This window comes from Oncorhynchus keta, unplaced genomic scaffold (assembly GCF_023373465.1).
Source record: "Oncorhynchus keta strain PuntledgeMale-10-30-2019 unplaced genomic scaffold, Oket_V2 Un_contig_28677_pilon_pilon, whole genome shotgun sequence".
In the NCBI taxonomy this organism is placed as follows: domain Eukaryota; kingdom Metazoa; phylum Chordata; class Actinopteri; order Salmoniformes; family Salmonidae; genus Oncorhynchus; species Oncorhynchus keta.
Genome location: NW_026286165.1, coordinates 1137 through 27407, shown reverse-complemented (window position 1 = coordinate 27407; position 26271 = coordinate 1137). Strand labels below are relative to the sequence as shown.

Here is a 26271-nt window from a genome sequence, read left to right as displayed (position 1 = left end):
CTAAAGGGGGTGTGAAAGAAATGACCACAAATGTCAAATTTCTGCAGTTTGCATGACGTTTGTTGTAGCTATGAAATTCTCGTGTGGCTAATGTTCGGCGAATATATTCCGATTTGATGTATAGTCTATCCGCGTTTGGCAAGGAAGCTCGCACCGCACGATCCATTGACGGCTCAGTGTTGGCAATTTATCATCTTTCTCTTCTTTGAACTTTTCCACTTTCTCTAGCTAAATTAGGTTGTTAATTAATATATGTAGCAAACATCTCTTTCTTTTCGCTTAATAATGCAGGTATGCATTTAACTGGCTATATCGTTTTGTAGTATGCATGAAAAATGCATCTTACTCGACCATGTTTTGGTTTGATTGTCAGCTAGCTAACATGATACGTGTTATTTAACTAGCCTAGCAGAAGCAGGGATTTGACTGCGTACCCTGTCCTGTCAGCTAGCTGTCTTTCTAGTGCGCTTGGCATTCCATAGTACACATTGGGAATAAATAGCACCAACATGTATGCAAGTCGCAAGAGGAAAAAGCCCCAGAGAAGGTACAGTCACGTTAGGTAACTGATCGCCGCTACAACAGCATAGCCAGCTAGTTAGGGGTTGTAGACATAGTTATGTCACTATTAGTCTAGTGCATGTTAAGTATGCCACATCAGTGTGCAGAATTAGGATGCCTTGTGAGTGACAGTTCAATTGTAGTACTGTTATTATGTTCATGGAATAGGGTTGACTGACAGACTCCCTAGTCTGATTTGTATGAGGTCTGAATGAGGTACAAAAAGAAGCATGTTTCAACCTTGGACAATGATACTACTTTATGATATTTCTTTCTGTGGACTCCATGAGTTGCATTCATTCACACTTTCGTAAACATACAGTATCTACCATTTAGGCTACATAACAAGACCGAGGAATATCATCATATGAGACATTGATGGCAGACATTCTCCTCCTCGTAGTGTGAAGCCACCTCCAGAAGGAGCCAAATCAAACCCTTCCAAGAGGCACCGGGAACGCCTGAATGGGGAGTTGGACAGGCTGGCCAGTCTGCTTCCTTACCCCCAGGATGTCATCTCCAAGCTGGACAAACTGACCATCCTCAGGCTTTGTGTCAGCTACCTGCGTGCCAAGAGCTTTTTCAATGGTAAGGCATGATCATAACACACCCTATTGTCCATATTTAGGGTTGGATTATGTTAAGAGATTATAGCTATGGATCTGACTACTGTCAGATTTATTAAAATTTTTAAAACTTTTATTTAACTAGGCAAGTCAGTTAAGAACAAATTCTTATTTATGATGACGGCCTAGGAACAGTGGGTTAACAAGATTGGCACACCGATATTTGGGGAGTTTCACCCATTCTTCTCTATAGATTCTCTCAAGCTCTGTCAGGTTGGATGGGTAGTGTCGCTGCACAGCTATTTTCAAGTCCTTCCAGAGATGTTTGATCGTGTTCAAGTCCGGACTCTGGCTGTGCCACTCCAAGGACATTCAGAGACTTGTCCCGGGCCACTCCTGCGTTGTCTTGACTGTGTGCTTAGGGTCGTTGTCCTGTTGGAAGGTGAACCTTCGCCCAGTCTGAGGTCCTGAGCGCTCTAGAGCAGGTTTTCATCAAGGAACTCTCTATACTTTGCTCCGTTCATCTTTCCTCGATCCTGACTCGTCTCCCAGTCCCTGACACTGAAAACATCCCCACAGCATGATGCTGCCACCACCATGTTTCACCGTAGGGATGGTGCCAGGTTTCCTCCAGACGTGACGCTTGGCATTCAGGCCAGAGATTTCAATCTTGGTTTCATCAGACCAGAGTGTCTTGTTTCCCATGGCCTGAGAGCTTGTTTCCCATGGCCTGAGAGTCTTGTTTCCCTGGCCTGAGAGTCTTGTTTCCCATGGCCTGAGAGTCTTGTTTCCCATGGCCTGAGAGTCTTGTTTCCCATGGCCTGAGAGTCTTGTTTCCATGGCCTGAGAGTCTTGTTTCCCATGGCCTGAGAGTCTTGTTTCCCATGGTCTGAGAGTCTTGTTTCCCATGGCCTGAGAGTCTTGTTTCCCATGGCCTGAGAGTCTTGTTTCCCATGGCCTGAGAGTCTTGTTTCCCATGGCCTGAGAGTCTTGTTTCCCATGGCCTGAGAGTCTTGTTTCCCATGGCCTGAGAGTCTTGTTTCCCCATGGCCTGAGAGTCTTGTTTCCATGGCCTGAGAGTCTTGTTTCCTATGGCCTGAGAGTCTTGTTTCCCATGGTCTGAGAGTCTTGTTTCCCATGGTCTGAGAGTCTTGTTTCCCATGGTCTGAGAGTCTTGTTTCCCATGGTCTGAGAGTCTTGTTTCCCATGGTCTGAGAGTCTTGTTTCCCATGGCCTGAGAGTCTTGTTTCCCATGGCCTGAGAGTCTTGTTTCCCATGGCCTGAGAGTCTTGTTTCCCATGGCCTGAGAGTCTTGTTTCCCATGGCCTGAGAGTCTTGTTTCCCATGGCCTGAGAGTCTTGTTTCCCATGGCCTGAGAGTCTTGTTTCCCATGGCCTGAGAGTCTTGTTTCCCATGGCCTGAGAGTCTTGTTTCCCATGGCCTGAGAGTCTTGTTTCCCATGGCCTGAGAGTCTTGTTTCCCATGGCCTGAGAGTCTTGTTTCCCCATGGCCTGAGAGTCTTGTTTCCCATGGCCTGAGAGTCTTGTTTCCCATGGCCTGAGAGTCTTGTTTCCCATGGCCTGAGAGTCTTGTTTCCCATGGCCTGAGAGTCTTGTTTCCCATGGCCTGAGAGTCTTGTTTCCCATGGCCTGAGAGTCTTGTTTCCCATGGCCTGAGAGTCTTGTTTCCCATGGCCTGAGAGTCTTGTTTCCCATGGCCTGAGAGTCTTGTTTCCCATGGCCTGAGAGTCTTGTTTCCCATGGCCTGAGAGTCTTGTTTCCCATGGCCTGAGAGTCTTGTTTCCCATGGTCTGAGAGTCTTGTTTCCCATGGTCTGAGAGTCTTGTTTCCCATGGCCTGAGAGTCTTGTTTCCCATGGCCTGAGAGTCTTGTTTCCCATGGTCTGAGAGTCTTGTTTCCCATGGTCTGAGAGTCTTGTTTCCCATGGTCTGAGAGTCTTTTTTCCCATGGCCTGAGAGTCTTGTTTCCCATGGCCTGAGAGTCTTGTTTCCCATGGCCTGAGAGTCTTGTTTCCCATGGCCTGAGAGTCTTGTTTCCTCATGGCCTGAGAGTCTTGTTTCCCATGGCCCGAGAGTCTTGTTTCCCGTGGCCCGAGAGTCTTGTTTCCCATGGCCTGAGAGTCTTGTTTCCCATGGCCTGAGAGTCTTGTTTCCCATGGCCTGAGAGTCTTGTTTCCCGTGGCCTGAGAGTCTTGTTTCCCGTGGCCTGAGAGTCTTGTTTCCCATGGCCTGAGAGTCTTGTTTCCCATGGCCTGAGAGTCTTGTTTCCCATGGCCTGAGAGTCTTGTTTCCCATGGTCTGAGAGTCTTGTTTCCCATGGTCTGAGAGTCTTTAGGTGCTGTATACGGGGTATTTGGAAATGGGATGCTTTTTCTATACCGACAATACAGATTAAACTATTTATTTGAAGTGTTTCAATACATTTTAATATTTGTAGCAAATGTTTTTTATTAAATGCCTGCAGTCAACGTGTGCAATACCTTAGGAGATGAAGCAGATTGTGTTCTTCATTTCACCTGTCACATTATTGTACATTATGAAGCTCACTGTAGTTCCCCAGAACAGTTGAACCAGTCACATTATTGTACATTATGAAGCTCACTGTAGTTCCCCAGAACAGTTGAGACAGTCACATTATTGTACATTATGAAGCTCACTGTAGTTCCCCAGAACAGTTGAGACAGTCACATTATTGTACATTATGAAGCTCACTGTAGTTCCCCAGAACAGTTGAACCAGTCACATTATTGTACATTATGAAGCTCACTGTAGTTCCCCAGAACAGTTGAGCCAGTCACATTATTGTACATTATGAAGCTCACTGTAGTTCCCCAGAACAGTTGAGCCAGTCACATTATTGTACATTATGAAGCTCACTGTAGTTCCCCAGAACAGTTGATCCAGTCACATTATTGTACATTATGAAGCTCACTGTAGTTCCCCAGAACAGTTGATCCAGTCACATTATTGTACATTATGAAGCTCACTGTAGTTCCCAGAACAGTTGATCCAGTCACATTATTGTACATTATGAAGCTCACTGTAGTTCCCAGAACAGTTGATCCAGTCACATTATTGTACATTATGAAGCTCACTGTAGTTCCCAGAACAGTTGAGACAGTCACATTATTGTACATTATGAAGCTCACTGTAGTTCCCCAGAACAGTTGAACCAGTCACATTATTGTACATTATGAAGCTCACTGTAGTTCCCCAGAACAGTTGATCCAGTCACATTATTGTACATTATGAAGCTCACTGTAGTTCCCCAGAACAGCTGAGACAGTCACATTATTGTACATTATGAAGCTCACTGTAGTTCCCCAGAACAGTTGAGACAGTCACATTATTGTACATTATGAAGCTCACTGTAGTTCCCCAGAACAGTTGATCCAGTCACATTATTGTACATTATGGAGAACAGTAGCTACACATCAGTCAGTGCTGTCTGCTGATAGAATGACGGAGAACAGTAGCTACACATCAGTCAGAGTGCTGTCTGCTGATAGAATGATGGAGAACAGTAGCTACACATCAGTCAGAGTGCTGTCTGCTGATAGAATGATGGAGAACAGTAGCTACACATCAGTCAGAGTGCTGTCTGCTGATAGAATGATGGAGAACAGTAGCTACACATCAGTCAGAGTGCTGTCTGCTGATAGAATTTTTACCTTTATTTAACTAGGCAAGTCAGTTAAGAACAAATTCTTATTTTCAATGACGGCCTAGGAACAGTTGTTTAGATGAGTGAGAAGTGTTGACTCGGCTCTGATAAGGGGATGGGTGTGTAGGTTGATGTGAACCAGAGGTGGAGGGGGATTATTTTGGCCATCGTATGAGAATACAATCAAGATTGTGGACAGGTCGTCATTGTAAATAAGAAAACATTCTTAAATGACTTAGCTGTATGAATAAAGGGGGGAAAATAATTGTGGTTGCAGACTTCCTGAGTTATTCTACTGCGGGGATGGGACTGCCTCAGAGGACGTCATTCTGCTGCGGGGATGGGACTGCCTGAGAGGACGTCATTCTACTGCGGGGATGGGACTGCCTGAGAGGATGTCATTCTACTGCGGGGATGGGACTGCCTGAGAGGACGTCATTCTACTGCGGGGATGGGACTGCCTGAGAGGATGTCATTCTACTGCGGGGATGGGACTGCCTGAGAGGATGTCATTCTACTGCGGGGATGGGACTGCCTGAGAGGACGTCATTCTACTGCGGGGATGGGACTGCCTGAGAGGATGTCATTCTACTGCGGGGATGGGACTGCCTGAGAGGATGTCATTCTACTGCGGGGATGGGACTGCCTGAGAGGACGTCATTCTACTGCGGGGATGGGACTGCCTGAGAGGATGTCATTCTACTGCGGGGATGGGACTGCCTGAGAGGATGTCATTCTGCTGCGGGGATGGGACTGCCTGAGAGGATGTCATTCTGCTGCGGGGATGGGACTGCCTGAGAGGACGTCATTCTACTGCGGGGATGGGACTGCCTGAGAGGACGTCATTCTACTGCGGGGATGGGACTGCCTGAGAGGACGTCATTCTACTGCGGAGATGGGACTGCCTGAGAGGACGTCATTCTACTGCGGGGATGGGACTGCCTGAGAGGGGCGTCATTCTGCTGCGGGGATGGGACTGCCTGAGAGGACGTCATTCTACTGCGGGGATGGGACTGCCTGAGAGGACGTCATTCTACTGCGGGGATGGGACTGCCTGAGAGGACGTCATTCTACTGCGGGGATGGGACTGCCTGAGAGGACGTCATTCTACTGCGGGGATGGGACTGCCTGAGAGGATGTCATTCTACTGCGGGGATGGGACTGCCTGAGAGGACGTCATTCTGCTGCGGGGATGGGACTGCCTGAGAGGACGTCATTCTGCTGCGGGGATGGGACTGCCTGAGAGGACGTCATTCTGCTGCGGGGATGGGACTGCCTGAGAGGACGTCATTCTGCTGCGGGGATGGGACTGCCTGAGAGGACGTCATTCTGCTGCGGGGATGGGACTGCCTGAGAGGATGTCATTCTACTGCGGGGATGGGACTGCCTGAGAGGATGTCATTCTACTGCGGGGATGGGACTGCCTGAGAGGGCGTCACATTCTGCTGCGAGGATGGGACTGCCTGAGAGGACGTCATTCTACTGCGCGATGGGACTGCCTGAGAGGACGTCATTCTACTGCGGGGATGGGACTGCCTGAGAGGACGTCATTCTGCTGCGGGGATGGGACTGCCTGAGAGGATGTCATTCTACTGCGGGGATGGGACTGCCTGAGAGGACGTCATTCTACTGCGGGGATGGGACTGCCTGAGAGGACGTCATTCTACTGCGGGGATGGGACTGCCTGAGAGGACGTCATTCTACTGCGGGGATGGGACTGCCTGAGAGGACGTCATTCTACTGCGGGGATGGGACTGCCTGAGAGGACGTCATTCTACTGCGGGGATGGGACTGCCTGAGAGGGCGTCATTCTACTGCGGGGATGGACTGCCTGAGGGACGTCATTCTACTGCGGGGATGGGACTGCCTGAGAGGACGTCATTCTGCTGCGGGGATGGGACTGCCTCAGAGGACGTCATTCTGCTGCGGATGGGACTGCCTCAGAGGGCGTCATTCTGCTGCGGGGATGGGACTGCCTGAGAGGATGTCATTCTACTGCGGGGATGGGACTGCCTGAGAGGATGTCATTCTACTGCGGGGATGGGACTGCCTGAGAGGACGTCATTCTACTGCGGGGGATGGGACTGCCTGAGAGGGCGTCATTCTACTGCGGGAATGGGACTGCCTGAGAGGATGTCATTCTACTGCGGGGATGGGACTGCCTGAGAGGACGTCATTCTACTGCGGGGATGGACTGCCTGAGAGGACGTCATTCTACTGCGGGATGGGACTGCCTGAGAGGATGTCATTCTACTGCGGGGATGGGACTGCCTGAGAGGACGTCATTCTGCTGCGGGGATGGGACTGCCTGAGAGGGCGTCATTCTACTGCGGGGATGGGACTGCCTGAGAGGGCGTCATTCTACTGCGGGATGGGACTGCCTGAGAGGACGTCATTCTACTGCGGGGATGGGACTGCCTGAGAAAATGTCATTCTACTGCGGGGATGGGACTGCCTGAGAGGGCGTCATTCTGCTGCGGGGATGGGACTGCCTGAGAGGTATCATTCTACTGCGGCGATGGGACTGCCTGAGAGGACGTCATTCTACTGCGGGGATGGGACTGCCTGAGAGGGCGTCATTCTACTGCGGGGATGGAACTGCCTGAGAGGACGTCATTCTACTGCGGGGATGGGACTGCCTGAGAGGACGTCATTCTACTGCGGGGATGGGACTGCCTGAGAGGGCGTCATTCTACTGCGGGGATGGGACTGCCTGAGAGGGCGTCATTCTACTGCGGGGATGGGACTGCCTGAGAGGCGTCATTCTACTGCGGGGATGGGACTGCCTGAGAGGGCGTCATTCTACTGCGGGGATGGGACTGCCTGAGAGGACGTCATTCTACTGCGGGGATGGGACTGCCTGAGAGGGCGTCATTCTACTGCGGGGATGGGACTGCCTGAGAGGGCGTCATTCTGCTGCGGGGATGGACTGCCTGAGAGGACGTCATTCTGCTGCGGGGATGGACTGCCTGAGAGGACGTCATTCTGCTGCGGGGATGGGACTGCCTGAGAGGGCGTCATTCTGCTGCGGGATGGGACTGCCTGAGAGGCGTCATTCTGCTGCGGGGATGGGACTGCCTGAGAGGACGTCATTCTGCTGCGGGGATGGGACTGCCTGAGAGGACGTCATTCTGCTGCGGGGATGGGACTGCCTGAGAGGACGTCATTCTGCTGCGGGGATGGGACTGCCTCAGAGGACGTCATTCTGCTGCGGGGATGGGACTGCCTCAGAGGACGTCATTCTGCTGCGGGGATGGGACTGCCTCAGAGGACGTCATTCTGCTGCGGGGATGGGACTGCCTGAGAGGACGTCATTCTACTGCGGGGATGGGACTGCCTGAGAGGACGTCATTCTACTGCGGGATGGACTGCCTGAGAGGGCGTCACTCTACTGCGGGGATGGACTGCCTGAGAGGACGTCATTCTACTGCGGGATGGACTGCCTGAGAGGGCGTCATTCTACTGCGGGATGGGACTGCCTGAGAGGACGTCATTCTACTGCGGGGATGGACTGCCTGAGAGGACGTCATTCTACTGCGGGGATGGGACTGCCTGAGAGGACGTCATTCTACTGCGGGGATGGGACTGCCTGAGAGGATGTCATTCTACTGCGGGGATGGGACTGCCTGAGAGGGCGTCATTCTGCTGCGGGGATGGGACTGCCTGAGAGGACGTCATTCTACTGCGGGGTTGGGACTGCCTGAGAGGACGTCATTCTACTGCGGGGATGGGACTGCCTGAGAGGGCGTCATTCTACTGCGGGGATGGGACTGCCTGAGAGGACGTCATTCTACTGCGGGGATGGACTGCCTGAGAGGACGTCATTCTACTGCGGGGATGGGACTGCCTGAGAGGACGTCATTCTGCTGCGGGATGGGACTGCCTGAGAGGACGTCATTCTACTGCGGGGATGGGACTGCCTGAGAGGATGTCATTCTACTGCGGGGATGGGACTGCCTGAGAGGACGTCATTCTACTGCGGGGATGGGACTGCCTGAGAGGTATCATTCTACTGCGGCGATGGACTGCCTGAGAGGGCGTCATTCTACTGCGGGGATGGGACTGCCTGAGAGGACGTCATTCTGCTGCGGGATGGGACTGCCTGAGAGGGACGTCATTCTGCTGCGGGATGGGACTGCCTGAGAGGACGTCATTCTGCTGCGGGATGGGACTGCCTGAGAGGATGTCATTCTACTGCGGGGATGGGACTGCCTGAGAGGATGTCATTCTACTGCGGGGATGGGACTGCCTGAGAGGACGTCATTCTACTGCGGGGGATGGGACTGCCTGAGAGGACGTCATTCTACTGCGGGGATGGGACTGCCTGAGAGGATGTCATTCTACTGCGGGGATGGGACTGCCTGAGAGGGCGTCATTCTGCTGCGGGGATGGGACTGCCTGAGAGGATGTCATTCTGCTGCGGGATGGGACTGCCTGAGAGGATGTCATTCTACTGCCGGGATGGGACTGCCTGAGAGGACGTCATTCTACTGCGGGGATGGGACTGCCTGAGAGGACGTCATTCTATTGCGGGATGGGACTGCCTGAGAGGACGTCATTCTACTGCGGGGATGGGACTGCCTGAGAGGACGCTCGTCATTCTACTGCGGGGATGGGACTGCCTGAGAGGACGTCATTCTACTGCGGGGATGGGACTGCCTGAGAAGGGCGTCATTCTGCTGCGAGGATGGGACTGCCTGAGAGGACGTCATTCTGCTGCGGGGATGGGACTGCCTGAGAGGATGTCATTCTACTGCGGGGATGGGACTGCCTGAGAGGACGTCATTCTACTGCGGGGATGGGACTGCCTGAGAGGACGTCATTCTACTGCGGGGATGGGACTGCCTGAGAGGACGTCATTCTGCTGCGGGGATGGGACTGCCTGAGAGGATGTCATTCTACTGCGGGGATGGGACTGCCTGAGAGGATGTCATTCTGCTGCGGGATGGGACTGCCTGAGAGGGCGTCATTCTACTGCGGGGATGGGACTGCCTGAGAGGACGTCATTCTACTGCGGGGATGGGACTGCCTGAGAGGATGTCATTCTACTGCGGGGATGGGACTGCCTGAGAGGACGTCATTCTACTGCGGGGATGGGCAAGTCCTTGGGGGCCTGATTGGTGTCACACATTTACTCCAGCCTTAGCTAACACACCTGACTCCAATAATCAACTAATCATGATCATCAATTTAAAATGTAATTAGTTTAATCAGCTGTGTTTGCTAGACGGGGAGAAAGTGTGACACCACTCTGGCCCCTGAGGACTTTGAGTTCCCTATCCACGTTCTACTGGCACAACTCTCCTACTGTAGCTAGGCTATAGGGCCCGACCAGCACAGTTAGGGTCTGTTCTCTTAATCACACTGAAACATAAGGCATCACACTGCACCATCTATCTGAAGATGATTTGCCGTTGTCTAGCCTATATGGCTACCACAGTACACACAAATAGAATAACATTTTTGGTTGATTTAATATGCCCATGAAATTCTCTTCCACAGGAACAACTAGTACCATTAGCGGTGTGCACATTAGGTCTATCTCACATTATTGTGAATGGGTCTCTGTCTGTAGTGATGCACTCTAACGGGTTCCTCTGCATTCCTTCAGTGTGTGATGGAAATCCTCTATGGGACAGCAACCTTAATCTTGATTTCTTGATTCTTTTATTGTATTGTGTTGCAGTGACCCTACAATCCACAGCCTCCCAGCGCCCAGAGAGTAATGTTCTGAAGAAGAAAGAACTTCACGTTCCAGAGGGAGAGCTGTTACTACAGGTTAGTGGGGTCTATTCAGTAGCCTGTTACTACAGGTTAGTGGGGGTCTATTCAGTAGCCTGTTACTACAGGTTAGTGGGGTCTATTCAGTAGCCTGTTACTACAGGTTAGTGGGGTCTATTCAGTAGCCTGTTACTACAGGTTAGTGGGGTCTATTCAGTAGCCTGTTACTACAGGTTAGTGGGGTCTATTCAGTAGCCTGTTACTACAGGTTAGTGGGGTCTATTCAGTAGCCTGTTACTACAGGTTAGTGGGGTCTATTCAGTAGCCTGTTACTACAGGTTAGTGGGGTCTATTCAGTAGCCTGTTACTACAGGTTAGTGGGGTCTATTCAGTAGCCTGTTACTACAGGTTAGTGGGGGTCTATTCAGTAGCCTGTTACTACAGGTTAGTGGGGTCTATTCAGTAGCCTGTTACTACAGGTTGGTGGGGGGTCTATTCAGTAGCCTGTTACTACAGGTTAGTGGGGTCTATTCAGTAGCCTGTTACTACAGGTTGGTGGGGGTCTATTCAGTAGCCTGTTACTACAGGTTAGTGGGGTCTATTTAGTAGCCTGTTACTACAGGTTAGTGGGGGTCTATTCAGTAGCCTGTTACTACAGGTTAGTGGGGGTCTATTCAGTAGCCTGTTACTACAGGTTAGTGGGGTCTATTCAGTAGCCTGTTACTACAGGTTAGTGGGGTCTATTCAGTAGCCTGTTACTACAGGTTAGTGGGGGTCTATTCAGTAGCCTGTTACTACAGGTTAGTGGGGTCTATTCAGTAGCCTGTTACTACAGGTTAGTGGGGTCTATTCAGTAGCCACCCTGTCTGTTACTACAGGTTAGTGGGGTCTATTCAGTAGCCTGTTACTACAGGTTAGTGGGGTCTATTCAGTAGCCACCCTGTCTGTTACTACAGGTTAGTGGGGTCTATTCAGTAGCCTGTTACTACAGGTTAGTGGGGTCTATTCAGTAGCCTGTTACTACAGGTTAGTGGGGTCTATTCAGTAGCCACCCTGTCTGTTACTACAGGTTAGTGGGGTCTATTCAGTAGCCTGTTACTACAGGTTAGTGGGGTCTATTCAGTAGCCACCCTGTCTGTTACTACAGGTTAGTGGGGTCTATTCAGTAGCCACCCTGTCTGTTACTACAGGTTAGTGGGGTCTATTCAGTAGCCACCCTGTCTGTTACTACAGGTTAGTGGGGTCTATTCAGTAGCCACCCTGTCTGTTACTACAGGTTAGTGGGGTCTATTCAGTAGCCTGTTACTACAGGTTAGTGGGGTCTATTCAGTAGCCTGTTACTACAGGTTAGTGGGGTCTATTCAGTAGCCACCCTGTCTGTTACTACAGGTTAGTGGGGTCTATTCAGTAGCCACCCTGTCTGTTACCATAGCACTCCAGAGCCTGTATTCATGATAAAATAATAGCTCTATTAATCCCACAAAGAGCCTGAATTCATGATAAGGTAAGTACTTTATTAATCCCACACAGGGTACATTTGATTGCACCAGCCAATACATACCCTAATAAAACACAACAAAGGAGAAACCGATATTAAAAGCAGCACATATTTTTGTCGTCTCAGAGTAGGAGTGCTGATCTAGGATCAGTTTGTCCTTTTTCAGATCTTAATGAGTAAGCTTACATTAACAGGACGGACCTGATCCCTGATCAGGTCCTGATTATTTACATTGGAAAGTGATTGGTTTAAGCTGAGATGAACTGCAGTTGAACCACACCATGCAGGGCCATGTGGCATGTTAGCTTTTCCTGTCCAAATAATTACAGAGTTAATCATATACTGTTGCGTGTCTGATCCTTGAACTGTCTGATCTTTGAACTGACTACATGGAATAGGGTAGATACAAACACAATGCCTGCTTCCCAAATGGAACCCTATTCCCTGTATAGTGCATTACTTTTGACCAAATGCACCCTATTCCCTAACAATTTTTAAAATGTTGATTTTATTTTTTCAAACAATACAAGACATACCCATACAAACGACAACATCACACAAACATTGACTATAACACACCTGCCGAGAGAAACCCACACACCCCCATCTCCAGCATCACTGTCCGCCACATGGCCTCAAACTGCATCATTTTGTTTCTCTGAGTCGCCTACACACTTTCAACATTTAGATAATAAAGAATCTGACCTTTCCATTGTGTTAACAGAGGATTGGTTAATTTTCCTGCTTTTAAGCATGTGTTTTTTCAAGATGAATGGCGAGGATGCAGTGTGAGAACTCATCGGTTATCTCACTGCACCCTCATATGCCATGTTTGAAATATGCAGACAGACGGATTAAAATACATTTACATTGTTATTCTTCTGACAGCCAACATTCTAACTCCGCCCATAACTTTAGTCTTTAGAACGTTCCCAGAAAGCATTGATTATTGAATCATACTTTTTGACCAAATGTATTGCAATACATAGGGAATAGGGTGCCATTTGGGACACAGACAAAACTCTATAGGGCTTTCAGTTCCTTTGACATTTCACATTTGGCTGTTTGCTGTTTATAGTTGTAGACCTACTTCATATGACCACATGTAGTCTAGATGTGTGTAAACATGTATACTAAACACATATAAAGGCAAAATTTCAAAAGATTTTCTACCGAGTTACAGTTCATATAAGGAAATAAGTCAACTGAAATAAATTCATTTAGGCCCTAATCTATGGATTTCACATGACTGGACAGGGGTGGAGCCGTGGGTGGGCCTGGGATCGTCAAGTGGGTGGGACTTACTGCCAAATTCTCTAAAACGACGTTGCAGGCAGCTTATGGTAGAGAAATGAACATTTAATGATCTGGAAACAGCTCAAGTGGACATTCCTGCAGTCAGCAGGCCAATTACACGCTCCCTCAAAACTTGACACATCTGTGGTATTGTGTTGTGTGACAAAACTGCACATTTTTAAAGTGGACTTTTATTGTCCCCAGCAGAAGGTACACCTGTGTAATGATGCTGTTTAATCTGCTTCTTGATATGCCACACTTTACATTTACATTTACATTTAAGTCATTTAGCAGACGCTCTTATCCAGAAGCGACTTACAGGATTGGTGCATACACCTTATGACAACCAGTGGAACAGCCACTTGCATCTAAATCTTGTTGGGGGAGAAAGATTACCTACCCTTACTTACCCTATCCTAGGTATTCCTTGAAGAGTGGGGTTTCAGGTGTCTCCGGAAGGTGGTGATTGACTCCGCTGTCCTGGCGTCGTGAGAGTTTGTTCCACCATTGGGGGCCAGAGCGAACAGTTTTGACTGGGCTGAGCGGGAACTGTACTTCCTCAGTGGTAGGGAGGCGAGCAGGCCAGAGGTGGATGAACGCAGTGCCCTTGTTTGGGTGTAGGGCCTGATCAGAGCCTGGAGGTACTGGTGCCGTTCCCCTCACAGCTCCGTGGCGAGCACCATGGTCTTGTAGCGGATGCGAGCTTCAACTGGAAGCCAGTGGAGAGCGGAGGAGCGGGGTGACGTGAGAGAACTTGGGAAGGTTGAACACCAGACGGGCTGCGGCGTTCTGGATGAGTTGTAGGGTTTAATGGCACAGGCAGGAGCCCAGCCAACAGCGAGTTGCAGTAATCAAGACGGGAGATGACAAGTGCCTGGATTGGGACCTGCGCCGCTTCCTGTGTGAGCAGGGTGGTACTCTGCGGATGTTGTAGAGCATGAACCTACGGAACGGGACACCGCCTTGATGTTAGTTGAGAACGTCAGGGTGTTGTCCAGGATCACGCCAAGGTTCTTAGCGCTCTGGGAGGAGGACACAATGGAGTTGTCAACCGTGATGGCGAGATCATGGAGCGGGCAGTCCTTCCCGGGAGGAAGAGGAGCTCCGTCTTGCTGAGGTTCAGCTTGAGGTGGTGATCCGTCATCCACACTGATATGTCTGCCAGACATGCAGAGATGCGATTCGCCACCTGGTCATCAGAAGGGGAAAGGAGAAGATTAATTGTGTGCGTCTGCATAGCAATGATAGGAGACCATGTGAGGTTATGACAGAGCCAAGTGACTTGGTGTATAGCGAGAATAAGAGAGGGCCTAGAACAGAGCCCTGGGGGACACCAGTGGTGAGAGCGCGTGGTGGGAGACAGATTCTCGCCACGCCACCTGGTAGGAGCGACCTGTCAGGTAGGACGCAATCAAGCGTGGGCCGCGCCGGAGATGCCCAACTCGGAGAGGGTGGAGAGGAGGATCTGATGGTTCACAGTATCGAAGGCAGCGATAGGTCTAGAAGGATGAGAGCAGAGGAGAGAGAGTTAGCTTTAGCAGTGCGGAGCGCTCCGTGATACAGAGAAGAGCAGTCTCAGTTGAATGACTAGTCTTGAAACCTGACTGATTTGGATCAAGAAGGTCATTCTGAGAGAGATAGCGGTAGAGCTGGCCAAGGACGGCACGCTCAAGAGTTTTGGAGAGAAAAGAGAGAAGGGATACTGGTCTGTAGTTGTTGACATCGGAGGGATCGAGTGTAGGTTTTTTCAGAAGGGGTGCAACTCTCGCTCTCTTGAAGACGGGAGGGACGTAGCCAGCGGTCAGGGATGAGTTGATGAGCGAGGTGAGGTAAGGAGAAGGTCTCCGGAAATGGTCTGGAGAAGAGAGGAGGGGGATAGGGTCAAGCGGGCAGGTTGTTGGGCGGCCGGCCGTCACAAGACGCGAGATTTCATCTGGAGAGAGGGGAGAAAGAGGTCAGAGCATAGGGTAGGGCAGTGTGAGCAGAACCAGCGGTGTCGTTTGACTTAGCAAAATTCAGGATCGGATGTCATCGACCTTCTTTTCAAAATGGTTGACGAAGTCATCTGCAGAGAGGGAGGAGGGAGGGGGGAAGGATTCAGGAGGGAGGAGAAGGTGGCAAAGAGCTTCCTAGGGTTAGAGGCAGATGCTTGGAACTTAGAATGGTAGAAAGTGGCTTTAGCAGCAGAGACAGAGGAGGAAAATGTAGAGAGGAGGGAGTGAAAGGATGCCAGGTCCGCAGGGAGGCGAGTTTTCCTCCATTTCCGCTCGGCTGCCCGGAGCCCTGTTCTGTGAGCTCGCAATGAGTCGTCGAGCCACGGAGCGGGAGGGAGGACCGAGCCGGCCTGGAGGATAGGGGACATAGGGAGTCAAAGGATGCAGTAAGGGAGGAGAGGAGGGTTGAGGAGGCAGAATCAGGAGATAGGTTGGAGAAAGTTTGAGCAGAGGGAAGAGAAGATAGGATGGAAGAGGAGAGAGTAGCGGGGGAGAGAGAGCGAAGGTTGGGACGGCGATACCATCCGAGTAGGGGCAGTGTGGGAAGTGTTGGATGAGAGCGAGAGGGAAAAGGATACAAGGTAGTGGTCGGAGACTTGGAGGGGAGTTGCAATGAGGTTAGTGGAAGAACAGCATCTAGTAAAGATGAGGTCAAGCGTATTGCCTGCCTTGTGAGTAGGGGAAGGTGAGAGGGTGAGGTCAAAAGAGGAGAGGAGTGGAAAGAAGGAGGCAGAGAGGAATGAGTCAAGGTAGACGTGGGGAGGTTAAAGTCGCCCAGAACTGTGAGAGGTGAGCCGTCCTCAGGAAAGGAGCTTATCAAGGCATCAAGCTCATTGATGAACTCTCCAAGGGAACCTGGAGGGCGATAAATGATAAGGATGTTAAGCTTGAAAGGGCTGGTAACTGTGACAGCATGGAATTCAAAGGAGGCAATAGACAGATGGGTAAGGGGAGAAAGAGAGAAAGACCACTTGGGAGAGATGAGGATCCCGGTGCCACCACCCCGCTGACCAGAAGCTCTCGGGGTGTGCGAGAACACGTGGGCGGACGAGGAGAGAGCAGTAGGAGTAGCAGTGTTATCTGTGGTGATCCATGTTTCCGTCAGTGCCAAGAAGTCAAGGGACTGGAGGGAGGCATAGGCTGAGATGAACTCTGCCTTGTTGGCCGCAGATTGGCAGTTCCAGAGGCTACCGGAGACCTGGAACTCCACGTGGGTCGTACGCGCTGGGACCACCAGGTTAGGTGGTCGCGGCCACGCGGTGTGGAGCGTTTGTATGGTCTGTGCAGAGGGAGAGAACAGGGATAGACAGACACATAGTTGACAGGCTACAGAAAAGGCTACGCTAATGCAAGGAAATTGGAATGACAAGCGGACTACACGTCTCGAATGTTCAGAAAGTTAGGCTTACGTAGCAAGAATCTTATTGACTAAAATGATTAAAATGATACAGTACTGCTAAAGTAGGCTAGCTGGCAGTAGCTGCGTTGTTGACACTACACTAATCAAGTCGTTCCGTTGAGTGTAATAATTTCTACAGTGCTGCTATTCGGGGGCTAGCTGGCTAGCTAGCAGTGTTGTTTACGTTACGTTGAGTTAAAAGAACGACAATAGCTGGCTAGCGAACCTCAGTGAATTAAGATAATCACTCCAAGGCTACACACACCAAACTACACATTATCTTGAAACAAAGACAGCTATGTAGCTAGCTAACACTGAACTAATCCAAGTCGTACAGTTGAGTGAATAGCACTACAGTGATGCTAATCTGTGTGCGTTAGCTAGCGTTGCCCCAGCTCCTGGGCGAATAGCAGTGAAGGCTACGTTAGGGCGACGAAATACGAAATACGATAATTATGCAATTATCTCTGATACAAGGACGGCTATGTAGCTAGCTAAGAAGAATGGCTAAGATTATGTAGCTAGCTAACAGTAAACTAATCAAGTCGTACAGTTGAGTGAATAGCACTACAGTGATGCTAATCTGTGTGCGTTAGCTAGCGTTAGCTAGCTCCTGGGCGAATAGCAGTGAAGGCTACGTTAGGGCAACGAAATACGATAATTATGCAATTATCTCTGATACAAGGACGGCTATGTAGCTAGCTAAGAAGAATTGCTAAGATTAGACAAATCAACCGTTGTACTATAATGAAATGATAATGAAAAGTTATACAACCTGCAGAGCGAAGTGCGAATGCGACCGCTCGCTCCATCCACTTGTCAGGTGGATGGATTATCTTGGCACAGGAGAAATGCTCACTAACAGGGATGATTTTATTTCAGCTCATGAAACATAGGATTATCACTTTACATGTTGCGTTTATATTTTTGTTCAGTGTATAACGATATACTAATCAGTTCTATTCCACTCTCCTCTCAGGTGTTGAATGGCTTTGTTCTGGTCGTCACGGCTGGTGGCACAATCTTCTATGCATCCTCCAACATCCAGGACTACCTGGGCTTTCACCAGGTAAAGGCTCTTTTAACCTCTCTACAACAGGGCTTTCACCAGGTAAAAGCTCTTTTAACCTCTCTACAACAGGGCTTTCACCAAGTAAAGGCTCTTTTAACCTCTCTACAACTGGGCTTTCACCAGGTAAAGGCTCTTTTAACCTCTCTACAACTGGGCTTTCACCAGGTAAAGGCTCTTTTAACCTCTCTACAACAGGGCTTTCACCAAGTTAAGGGCCTCTTTTTAGCTTTCTATAAATGTAGTCTGGCTGACAGCAGCTCTGAGTCTTCCTGAGACTGGAATGGCTGCTTTGATGTGTCAGCACGAAGCATCAATAGTGAAGGATATCACCATTTCAAATTGAATGAATCATTTTATTTTATTTTTTAAACAATAGACCGCCCCTTCAGCTTCCAGCCAGCCCTTCCATGATAAGCAGAAACACATTGTAGCTAGCAGAAACCTTCGGAGTTTGGACATCGTTTGCCGCTAACATGATGAATAGAGATGCATAAAACATCACACACATTTTCCAAAAGTTATAAAACCCCTTTTACACTAAAATGAGTGACATATAGAGATCTGCAACTTGGTAAACTTTACGATCTTGTGGCTAGCAAGCAGCAACTAACGTTAGCTAGCATTGTTCAGCCCATAGAAACCCAGACCGCTAATAACTTTAGCTTGCTGGCTATCAAATCAATCTGCCAGCTAATCAAATGTATGTTTTATTTCAAATTTAACTAATTCGCTAATTATAGGCTGAACATTTAATTTTCCTTCTGGGGATGTCTTCGATTTACATAGTAGAGAAATGTGAATGTTAGCTAGCTAGAATGCATGTAACTACTACTGTATTACCCATGTTCAGTTCTGGCAAGTTTCCTCCCTGCCTCCTAATTTTACATGAACTACCCTAAACATTAATAGATTACCAAGATCAGACTACAGCAAGTATGACCTGGAAAACCAAAAGAGAGATTAATCCTCTTTCATCAAGTCAGCCTATTATGTCTAATGTAACAATTACTACTGTAAAGATAAAACAGAGTGCATGTGCAACATTTACTACTGTAAAAACAAGTGCATGTACACTTCCCTTTATTTGACAGGATGATGTAATGCTTGAAGCAAACATGGAATGAATGTGAAGGTGTAAACTCAGTGAAAATGTAGAGTGAAGGTGTATTTCAGTCCTCTCTGTACTCTGGTGCAGTGGAACAGAGTGAAGGTGTATTTCAGTCCTCTCTGTACTCTGGTGCAGTGGAACAGAGTGAAGGTGTATTTCAGTCCTCTCTGTACTCTGGTGCAGTGGAACAGAGTGAAGGTGTATTTCAGTCCTCTCTGTACTCTGGTGCAGTGGAACAGAGTGAGGGTGTATTTCAGTTCTCTCTGTACTCTGGTGCAGTGGAACAGAGTGAAGGTGTATTTCAGTCCTCTCTGTACTCTGGTGCAGTGGAACAGAGTGAAGGTGTATTTCAGTCCTCTCTGTACTCTGGTGCAGTGGAACAGAGTGAAGGTGTATTTCAGTCCTCTCTGTACTCTGGTGCAGTGGAACAGAGTGAAGGTGTATTTCAGTCCTCTCTGTACTCTGGTGCAGTGGAACAGAGTGAGGGTGTATTTCAGTCCTCTCTGTACTCTGGTGCAGTGGAACAGAGTGAAGGTGTATTTCAGTCCTCTCTGTACTCTGGTGCAGTGGAACAATTCTTGTTCAGGCTGATTCTGAGGGAAACACAGAGACCAACTGCAATTGGACCATAGAACAAATATGTCTCAGCTTGCTTTATGCAGAGTGCTTCGTCTAGTATGCACCTGTAATTAAAACGTTATTCACACCTTATATGTCATCACTTTGTTGATAATTTGTCAACACTTTCAGTCAATAATTTGGAATGAAAAGGTCCAGGTAGCCTAGCCAGCCAGTGCATTTGTGGCACACTCATATGTAAGTGTTAGTTCTGACTGTGATAAAAAAAGTAGGCTATTAGAATCTTAATTCCCATCCTCATTCAAAATAAATAGTTATTGGAGGGGAGATTTGATTACTATGCTAGTAGTTCTTGCATTAAACAATGCTATGTATGGAGTTTCCATAGTTGAATCTAGTAAAAGTACTTTCTGTAATGCCTCTGTCGTAGAAATTCTACACAGGGTCACCCAAAGTCAATCTTAAATTAATAATTTGTTATTATTAGCACTGGTTCCAACCAACTCAATGCATCAAGTACATGTCGATCAGGGAGCTCTTCCGGGACAGTCCCTTTAGTTCTCTTATATACTGCAGACAAGTTATATTTGCATGATTTAGCTTATTCATCATTTCATAATTAATTAATCATTAACGTTTGCTTCATTCATGTGACCGAACAATACCTCATGAGGCTTATTCTCTCTAGGCTGAGACTTTGAAACTGAGATATTGGGGCGAACTGCCAAATTGCACATTTGTAGATCCTGATATTGAGGATTTGTTCAATCATTCACTAGCATGAACACAGAAATTGGTTATTAGAAAAGCACAAAAATAAAATGCTCCATCACATTCCCTCTTACCAGTCAATCTGTGATGATTATCATTATATTTTAAGGTAAGCATTAGATTATAGCTTCTCTCAAAGGTACTATACTTCTGTTAAAGGGAAATCCACACATAAAACCAGACACTTCATCATTTCAAACCCTTCATTCTGGGTTATACAATCTAATTAGTATGGTAATACTATCATCATAATAGAGGTTATACTGCTATTAACAGGAGTGAATTTATCTAAAATACACACATGCACAGCAAGTTAAATAACACAATTAGGCAAACTAAGAAAAAAACATATGCTGCAGCCCATTTGGTAATTTGGGATCCCCAACTTCCAAACAGGATTCCAACCAAGTTGCAGGCGTCCACTCTGTGGGAATTATTCTTAGCAACAGTGGCAATGTATTTGCTGAGATCAGTCATATTAGAAGAGTGATCTGGGACAAAAGTACAACATTCATCACCAATGATTGCACATGTGCCCCTTTACCTGACAAAAGATAGTCAAAAGCTCTCTGTTTGGCAGAGCCAATTTACACAATTCTTTTAGCATCGATGTTTCTAGAGATCTCCCGAATTTGGTCTAGGGCACATCCATATTGAATTACACAGGAATAGAGAGCGCACGTTATAACAGTTTCACACCAACCTTGGATATGAATGAGATTAGGTCAAGATTAGCCCAAGCTACAATCTAGTGGCTCATCACATTTTCTGGGCATAGCTTTGTCTCTAGAAGCCTTTCCAAATCATAATTAGAACTATTGATAAATTATCCAGCACACATTATAATGACAGTCCCCCTATGAGTGCTTCACGTTGGTTCTCTCACTCAAATTTGAAGACCCTCAATTCAGCACACACCTATACAGAGTAGAATTTACTGACACAGTATATTCATCTTTATATTTCTAGCATGAACTTTTTTTCATCACAGCTTCATTTGTGGTAATGACAGATTATCTCAATGCATTTCTAGTCTAAAGTACTATACATTTTGCTGTGTGCAGAGACCTCCACAATCAACCTGATACCCTCCAAATAAACCATTTATGACAACCCCTAAATTAATTACGGGCACGGTTGACTACACCCCTCCCCTCGGCACTCATTCTGCGTTTTCATCCTCCCCAATGGCACATGTTCAAAATGGGATGGCCCTTGGATAATGTCCCCATTTCTCTCACCTGAGCCGCCACTGTTCTTTCCAGTCCATTATGTCTTGTCCAGTTTCCTACCAGTACTCCAGCAGCATGAGAGAAGTTTGTATGGGATCTCATGCTCACTCCACATGGACACATGTTGCACTCTGAGAAAATTGCATGAGACAAAAGGCAGTTGATAGTTTCGACTGGATGCTGTGTACAGGTTGCTGGCTCGGACTCAGGTTTCAGGTGGTGAAGGACCATAGTGAATGCCATTGTTGCCATTACTTCAGCCGTTAGTGGGGGTGAGATTCACTTTGTTCTCGTCCTACTATACCTTCTATGCCATCTAGATACCATCTGTGGTCACCTTCACCATAACCTCGAGAGAGGACCGACCAGAACAACAGTTTAGTTTAGGGCATATCTGATTCCGGAAATCCAGACAAATTATTCAGTGTATGACAAATTATTACTACTACCAATATTCTTATTAATTTTTTTCTGAGGTAGGCCAGTTGAGAACAAGTTCTCATTTACAACTGCGACCTGGCCAAGATAAAGCAAAGCAGTGCAGTGCGACAAAAACAACAGTTACACATGGGATAAACAAACGTACAGTCAATAACACAATAGCAAAATCTGTATACAGTGTGTGCAGATGAAGTAGGCAGGAAGACAATAAATAGGCCAATAGTGGCGAAGTAATTACAATTTGGCATATTTACACCGGAGTGATATATATGCAGATGAGGAATAAAAATCAATGTGCAGTCTTGTGAATCACATGTGCAGTCATGTGAATAAAATCTATTTGCATATTTGCAAAGGGCCCCAGGGGACTGGTAATTCCCCCTATGGACACATGACTCATCATGATTCATGCATTTAAAAAAATGACAACACTGCCTGTTAAATACAAATACAATTATAATTACAACCCTTCATAACTCCACAAGGAAATAATTGTATCCCATAAGGTAATGGTCAAAATAGACTAGAGACAGGTGTCCCTCATTCAGGGGCAGCTCTCTCTCCTCGTGTTCCGAATCACACACAGGGAATGTTGATAAATTATAAACCTCTTCCTAATTCTCTAGTGTTTACGTAGCCATTTTAAATCTCAGCCAATGTATCTAGTCTTTCTAATGAGGGTGATCAGGCCTCACCAGAAAGTCAGAACAGAGGTCAGAGGTCAATCAACCCCATTAAGTGAGTGTTTCTTTCCCTGTACCTCAGACATTACTTCAAGATATTTTAATCATTTCAAACATTTTTGTATCAGGTTTACAATGGGATTTACATTTCTTTATCAAGAGAATTTACATGTGTACATCCAAAACTGTGACGATAGATACTTTAATTTGTGTTTCCTTTTAAGGTGCATCCTTTCTAACCTGAAAAACCCAAGAAAACCTAAAATAAAAAGACCCACACAATAAATCAGTAACACCACTAACAAATATTCAATAACCCATAAAAACAAACAATGGCCAGGCCTTACTTGTTGGGTCTCCTTTAACAGTCGGATTCAGGTGCACTTTTATAGCAACTCCCAAAGGCGCCTGCCTCAGAATTCATTTCAAACGAAAAGATACATAATCATTAGTAAACATGTAAACAAAACAAAAACTTGTGGAACAAAGATAAGCATGTACTTAGTTTTCACTGTTAGATTTGAATCGGTCCTAAAAAATTCTACATCGTTAATCAGTTTACTGCATCTTAGGCAGGAAGTCTTGATAAGTGTGCGTTTACAGAATTATACTTCAGACACATCAGATACAGTGTCTAAGTAAACTAATGGCACCTAAAGTGAGAATCTAGAGCCCCTCCCATCTGTTTTCTTATGTTATCTGCTAATGTAAAATTCTTTGACCAGTTGCATACAGTTCATGCTGTCCCACAACTGTCCCTGGGACATCAACTAGTCAAAATATGAAACCTGTTGTTGAACAAATCTGATAGGACCTTCAAAGAGTTGGTGCTGGCTTATCAGCTCAATATTTGTTACTGAAAAACATTTACTTGAATCTACTTAAATTCTGGACACAGTTCCACGCAATTTAAACATATTATTGTTTTAGATTACATTACCTTAAATAATTTGTGCTACCCAAACTATACAATTGAGTAACAATGCCTACAATAATACCTTGTGCTATTATCAATGGTTCTCAGACCATGTAGACTATCGTTGCACACGAGTAGTGGCTGCAGACACATTTCGACACTTCATAGTTATTATGGATATGTAACTTCAACAGTTACAGAACAGGTTGGGGTATCCATTCAGACACTTACTCAGTAATCTCCCATATTACCTCTTTTCAAACCGGAGCCAGTCCCCTGGCAGCTCTGTCACTCAGCACTTAATAGTAATAATATCTCTTATTATTCTCAATTTCAAACTGTAATCCAAATTTCATTCAGCTTAATATCCACATTTGTATTTTCTTATTGTCCAAATTTCAACCACCTTGACATCCATATTTCAATGAGCTTACCACATCCTTTCCACACTTCCACAACTCTCACATCCACATTCACTTAGTACTATTTCCAAACACACTTGGTAATCTCTAAGACTAGTTCTACCTTTCTTCAGCCATGTGAATCACTGCCACGGTTCCTCTATAGTCTCTACAGTCCCCATAGTCTCTACAGCATCTATAGTCCCTGAGCATCACAGTCCCTATAGCATCCATAGTATCTAAAAACCCTCAGCATCCATACTATCAATAGTTTATATAGTCATAAATGCTATGGTCTCTATAGACTCGTCTTTCTGCATACATATAGAATAACACACACACTTCCACACATTCACTCAGTACATATTATCCACATTTCAATCAGCTTAATAACCAAATGTAAATCCTGTTGATATCCCAATTTCAAATAGCTTAATACTATCCACATTCACTACAATCACACACCTCACATCCACATTCACTACAATCACACACCTCACATCCACATTCACTACAATCACACACCTCACATCCACATTCACTACAATCACACACCCTCACATCCACATTCACTACAATCACACACCTCACATCCACATTCACTACAATCACACACCTCACATCCACATTCACTACAATCACACACCTCACATCCACATTCACTACAATCACACACCTCACATCCACATTCACTACAATCACACACCTCACATCCACATTCACTACAATCACACACCTCACATCCACATTCACTACAATCACACACCTCACATCCACATTCACTACAATCACACACCTCACATCCACATTCACTACAATCACACACCTCACATCCACATTCACTACAATCACACACCTCACATCCACATTCACTACAATCACACACCTCACATCCACATTCACTACAATCACACACCTCACATCCACATTCACTACAATCACACACCTCACATCCACATTCACTACAATCACACACCTCACATCCACATTCACTACAATCACACACCTCACATCCACATTCACTACAATCACACACCTCACATCCACATTCACTACAATCACACACCTCACATCCACATTCACTACAATCACACACCTCACATCCACATTCACTTCGTGCTATTAATTAACCAGTGTTACCCTCCATTTTTAGTATTACATTTGATTGAATACTGCATTGTTGGGGTTAGGGCTTGCACGAAAGGCATTTCACTGTACTTGTGCATGTGACTTTAGAACTTTAAACATTAGTCTATTTTATAGGGTTAAAACATCTGACTAATGCGTAAGCACTGCTTATTTACTAGTGTACACGTCATTACTTGTGTTACCTAACGGTTTGCGTGTGAATTTCACCGGTCACACCGGACAAAGTTAATTGCTCTGGTATTTCCTCAACATGAACGAAAGCCAGGACCTAAAACCGATACCAAGTCTAAGTCCATTTGGGTATCGGAACTAAACCCAGGTTGAATCTAAGGCCCAGTACAGAGCACATTTGTAGAGTACAAGTCAGGACTAAGATCCATCAGATAAGTGATGGGAAGAGGAAGGATGTATTGTCTAGCAACAATAATGTCCATGTTTGCATTGTTTTCTTGTAGTTTACTAGACTTGTATTTTGATGATGGTGGATGTTTTTTCTTCTCAGTCAGACGTCGTCCATCAGAGTGTTTATGACGTCATTCATATGGAGGACCGAGCAGAGTTACAGAGACAGCTCCACTGGGCCCTGAACACCCCTGACACAGGACAGCTGGTCTCAGGTAACCTCCAACCCCACTCTCATCCCTGACACTGGACAGTGGTCTCAGGTAACCTCCAACCCCACACTCACACTGGACAGCTGGTCTCGGGTAAACCCCCTCTCATCCCTGACACTGGACAGTGGTCTCAGGTAACCTCCAACCCCACTCTCACCCCTGACACTGGACAGCTGGTCTCAGGTAACCTCTACCCCCATCCCTGACACTGGACAGTTGGTCTCAGGTAACCTTCAACCCCACTCTCATCCCTGACACTGGACAGCTGGTCTCAGGTAACCTCCAACCCCACTCTCACCCCTGACACTGGACAGCTGGTCTCAGGTAACCTCCAACCCCACTCTCAACCCTGACACTGGACAGCTGGTCTCAGGTAACCTCCAACCCCACTCTCATCCCTGACACCGGACAGCTGGTCTCAGGTAACCTCCAACCCCACTCTCATCCCTGACACTGGACAGTGGTCTCAGGTAACCTCCAACCCCACACTCACACTGGACAGCTGGTCTCGGGTAAACCCCTCTCATCCCTGACACTGGACAGCTGGTCTCAGGTAACCTCCAACCCCACTCTCACCCCTGACACTG

The 26271-nt window shown here is 47.0% G+C and overlaps 1 protein-coding gene and 1 long non-coding RNA gene across 2 annotated transcripts; both read left to right on the top strand.

Annotated features, from left to right (window-relative positions):
* LOC118374612 (aryl hydrocarbon receptor-like) lies at nucleotides 1-25716 on the top strand. The gene is made up of 5 exons (XM_052507118.1): nucleotides 1-547; nucleotides 965-1149; nucleotides 10497-10588; nucleotides 17698-17787; nucleotides 25573-25716. Exons 1-5 carry the CDS (start codon nucleotides 510-512, stop codon nucleotides 25714-25716), a joined length of 549 nt encoding a protein of 182 aa, XP_052363078.1. The 5' UTR covers nucleotides 1-509.
* LOC127923175 (uncharacterized) lies at nucleotides 8700-10495 on the top strand. Its single transcript, XR_008113552.1, has 2 exons — nucleotides 8700-8811; nucleotides 9810-10495. It is a non-coding gene; the product is annotated as an uncharacterized LOC127923175 (long non-coding RNA).
* Nucleotides 25717-26271: the final 555 nt, after the last annotated feature.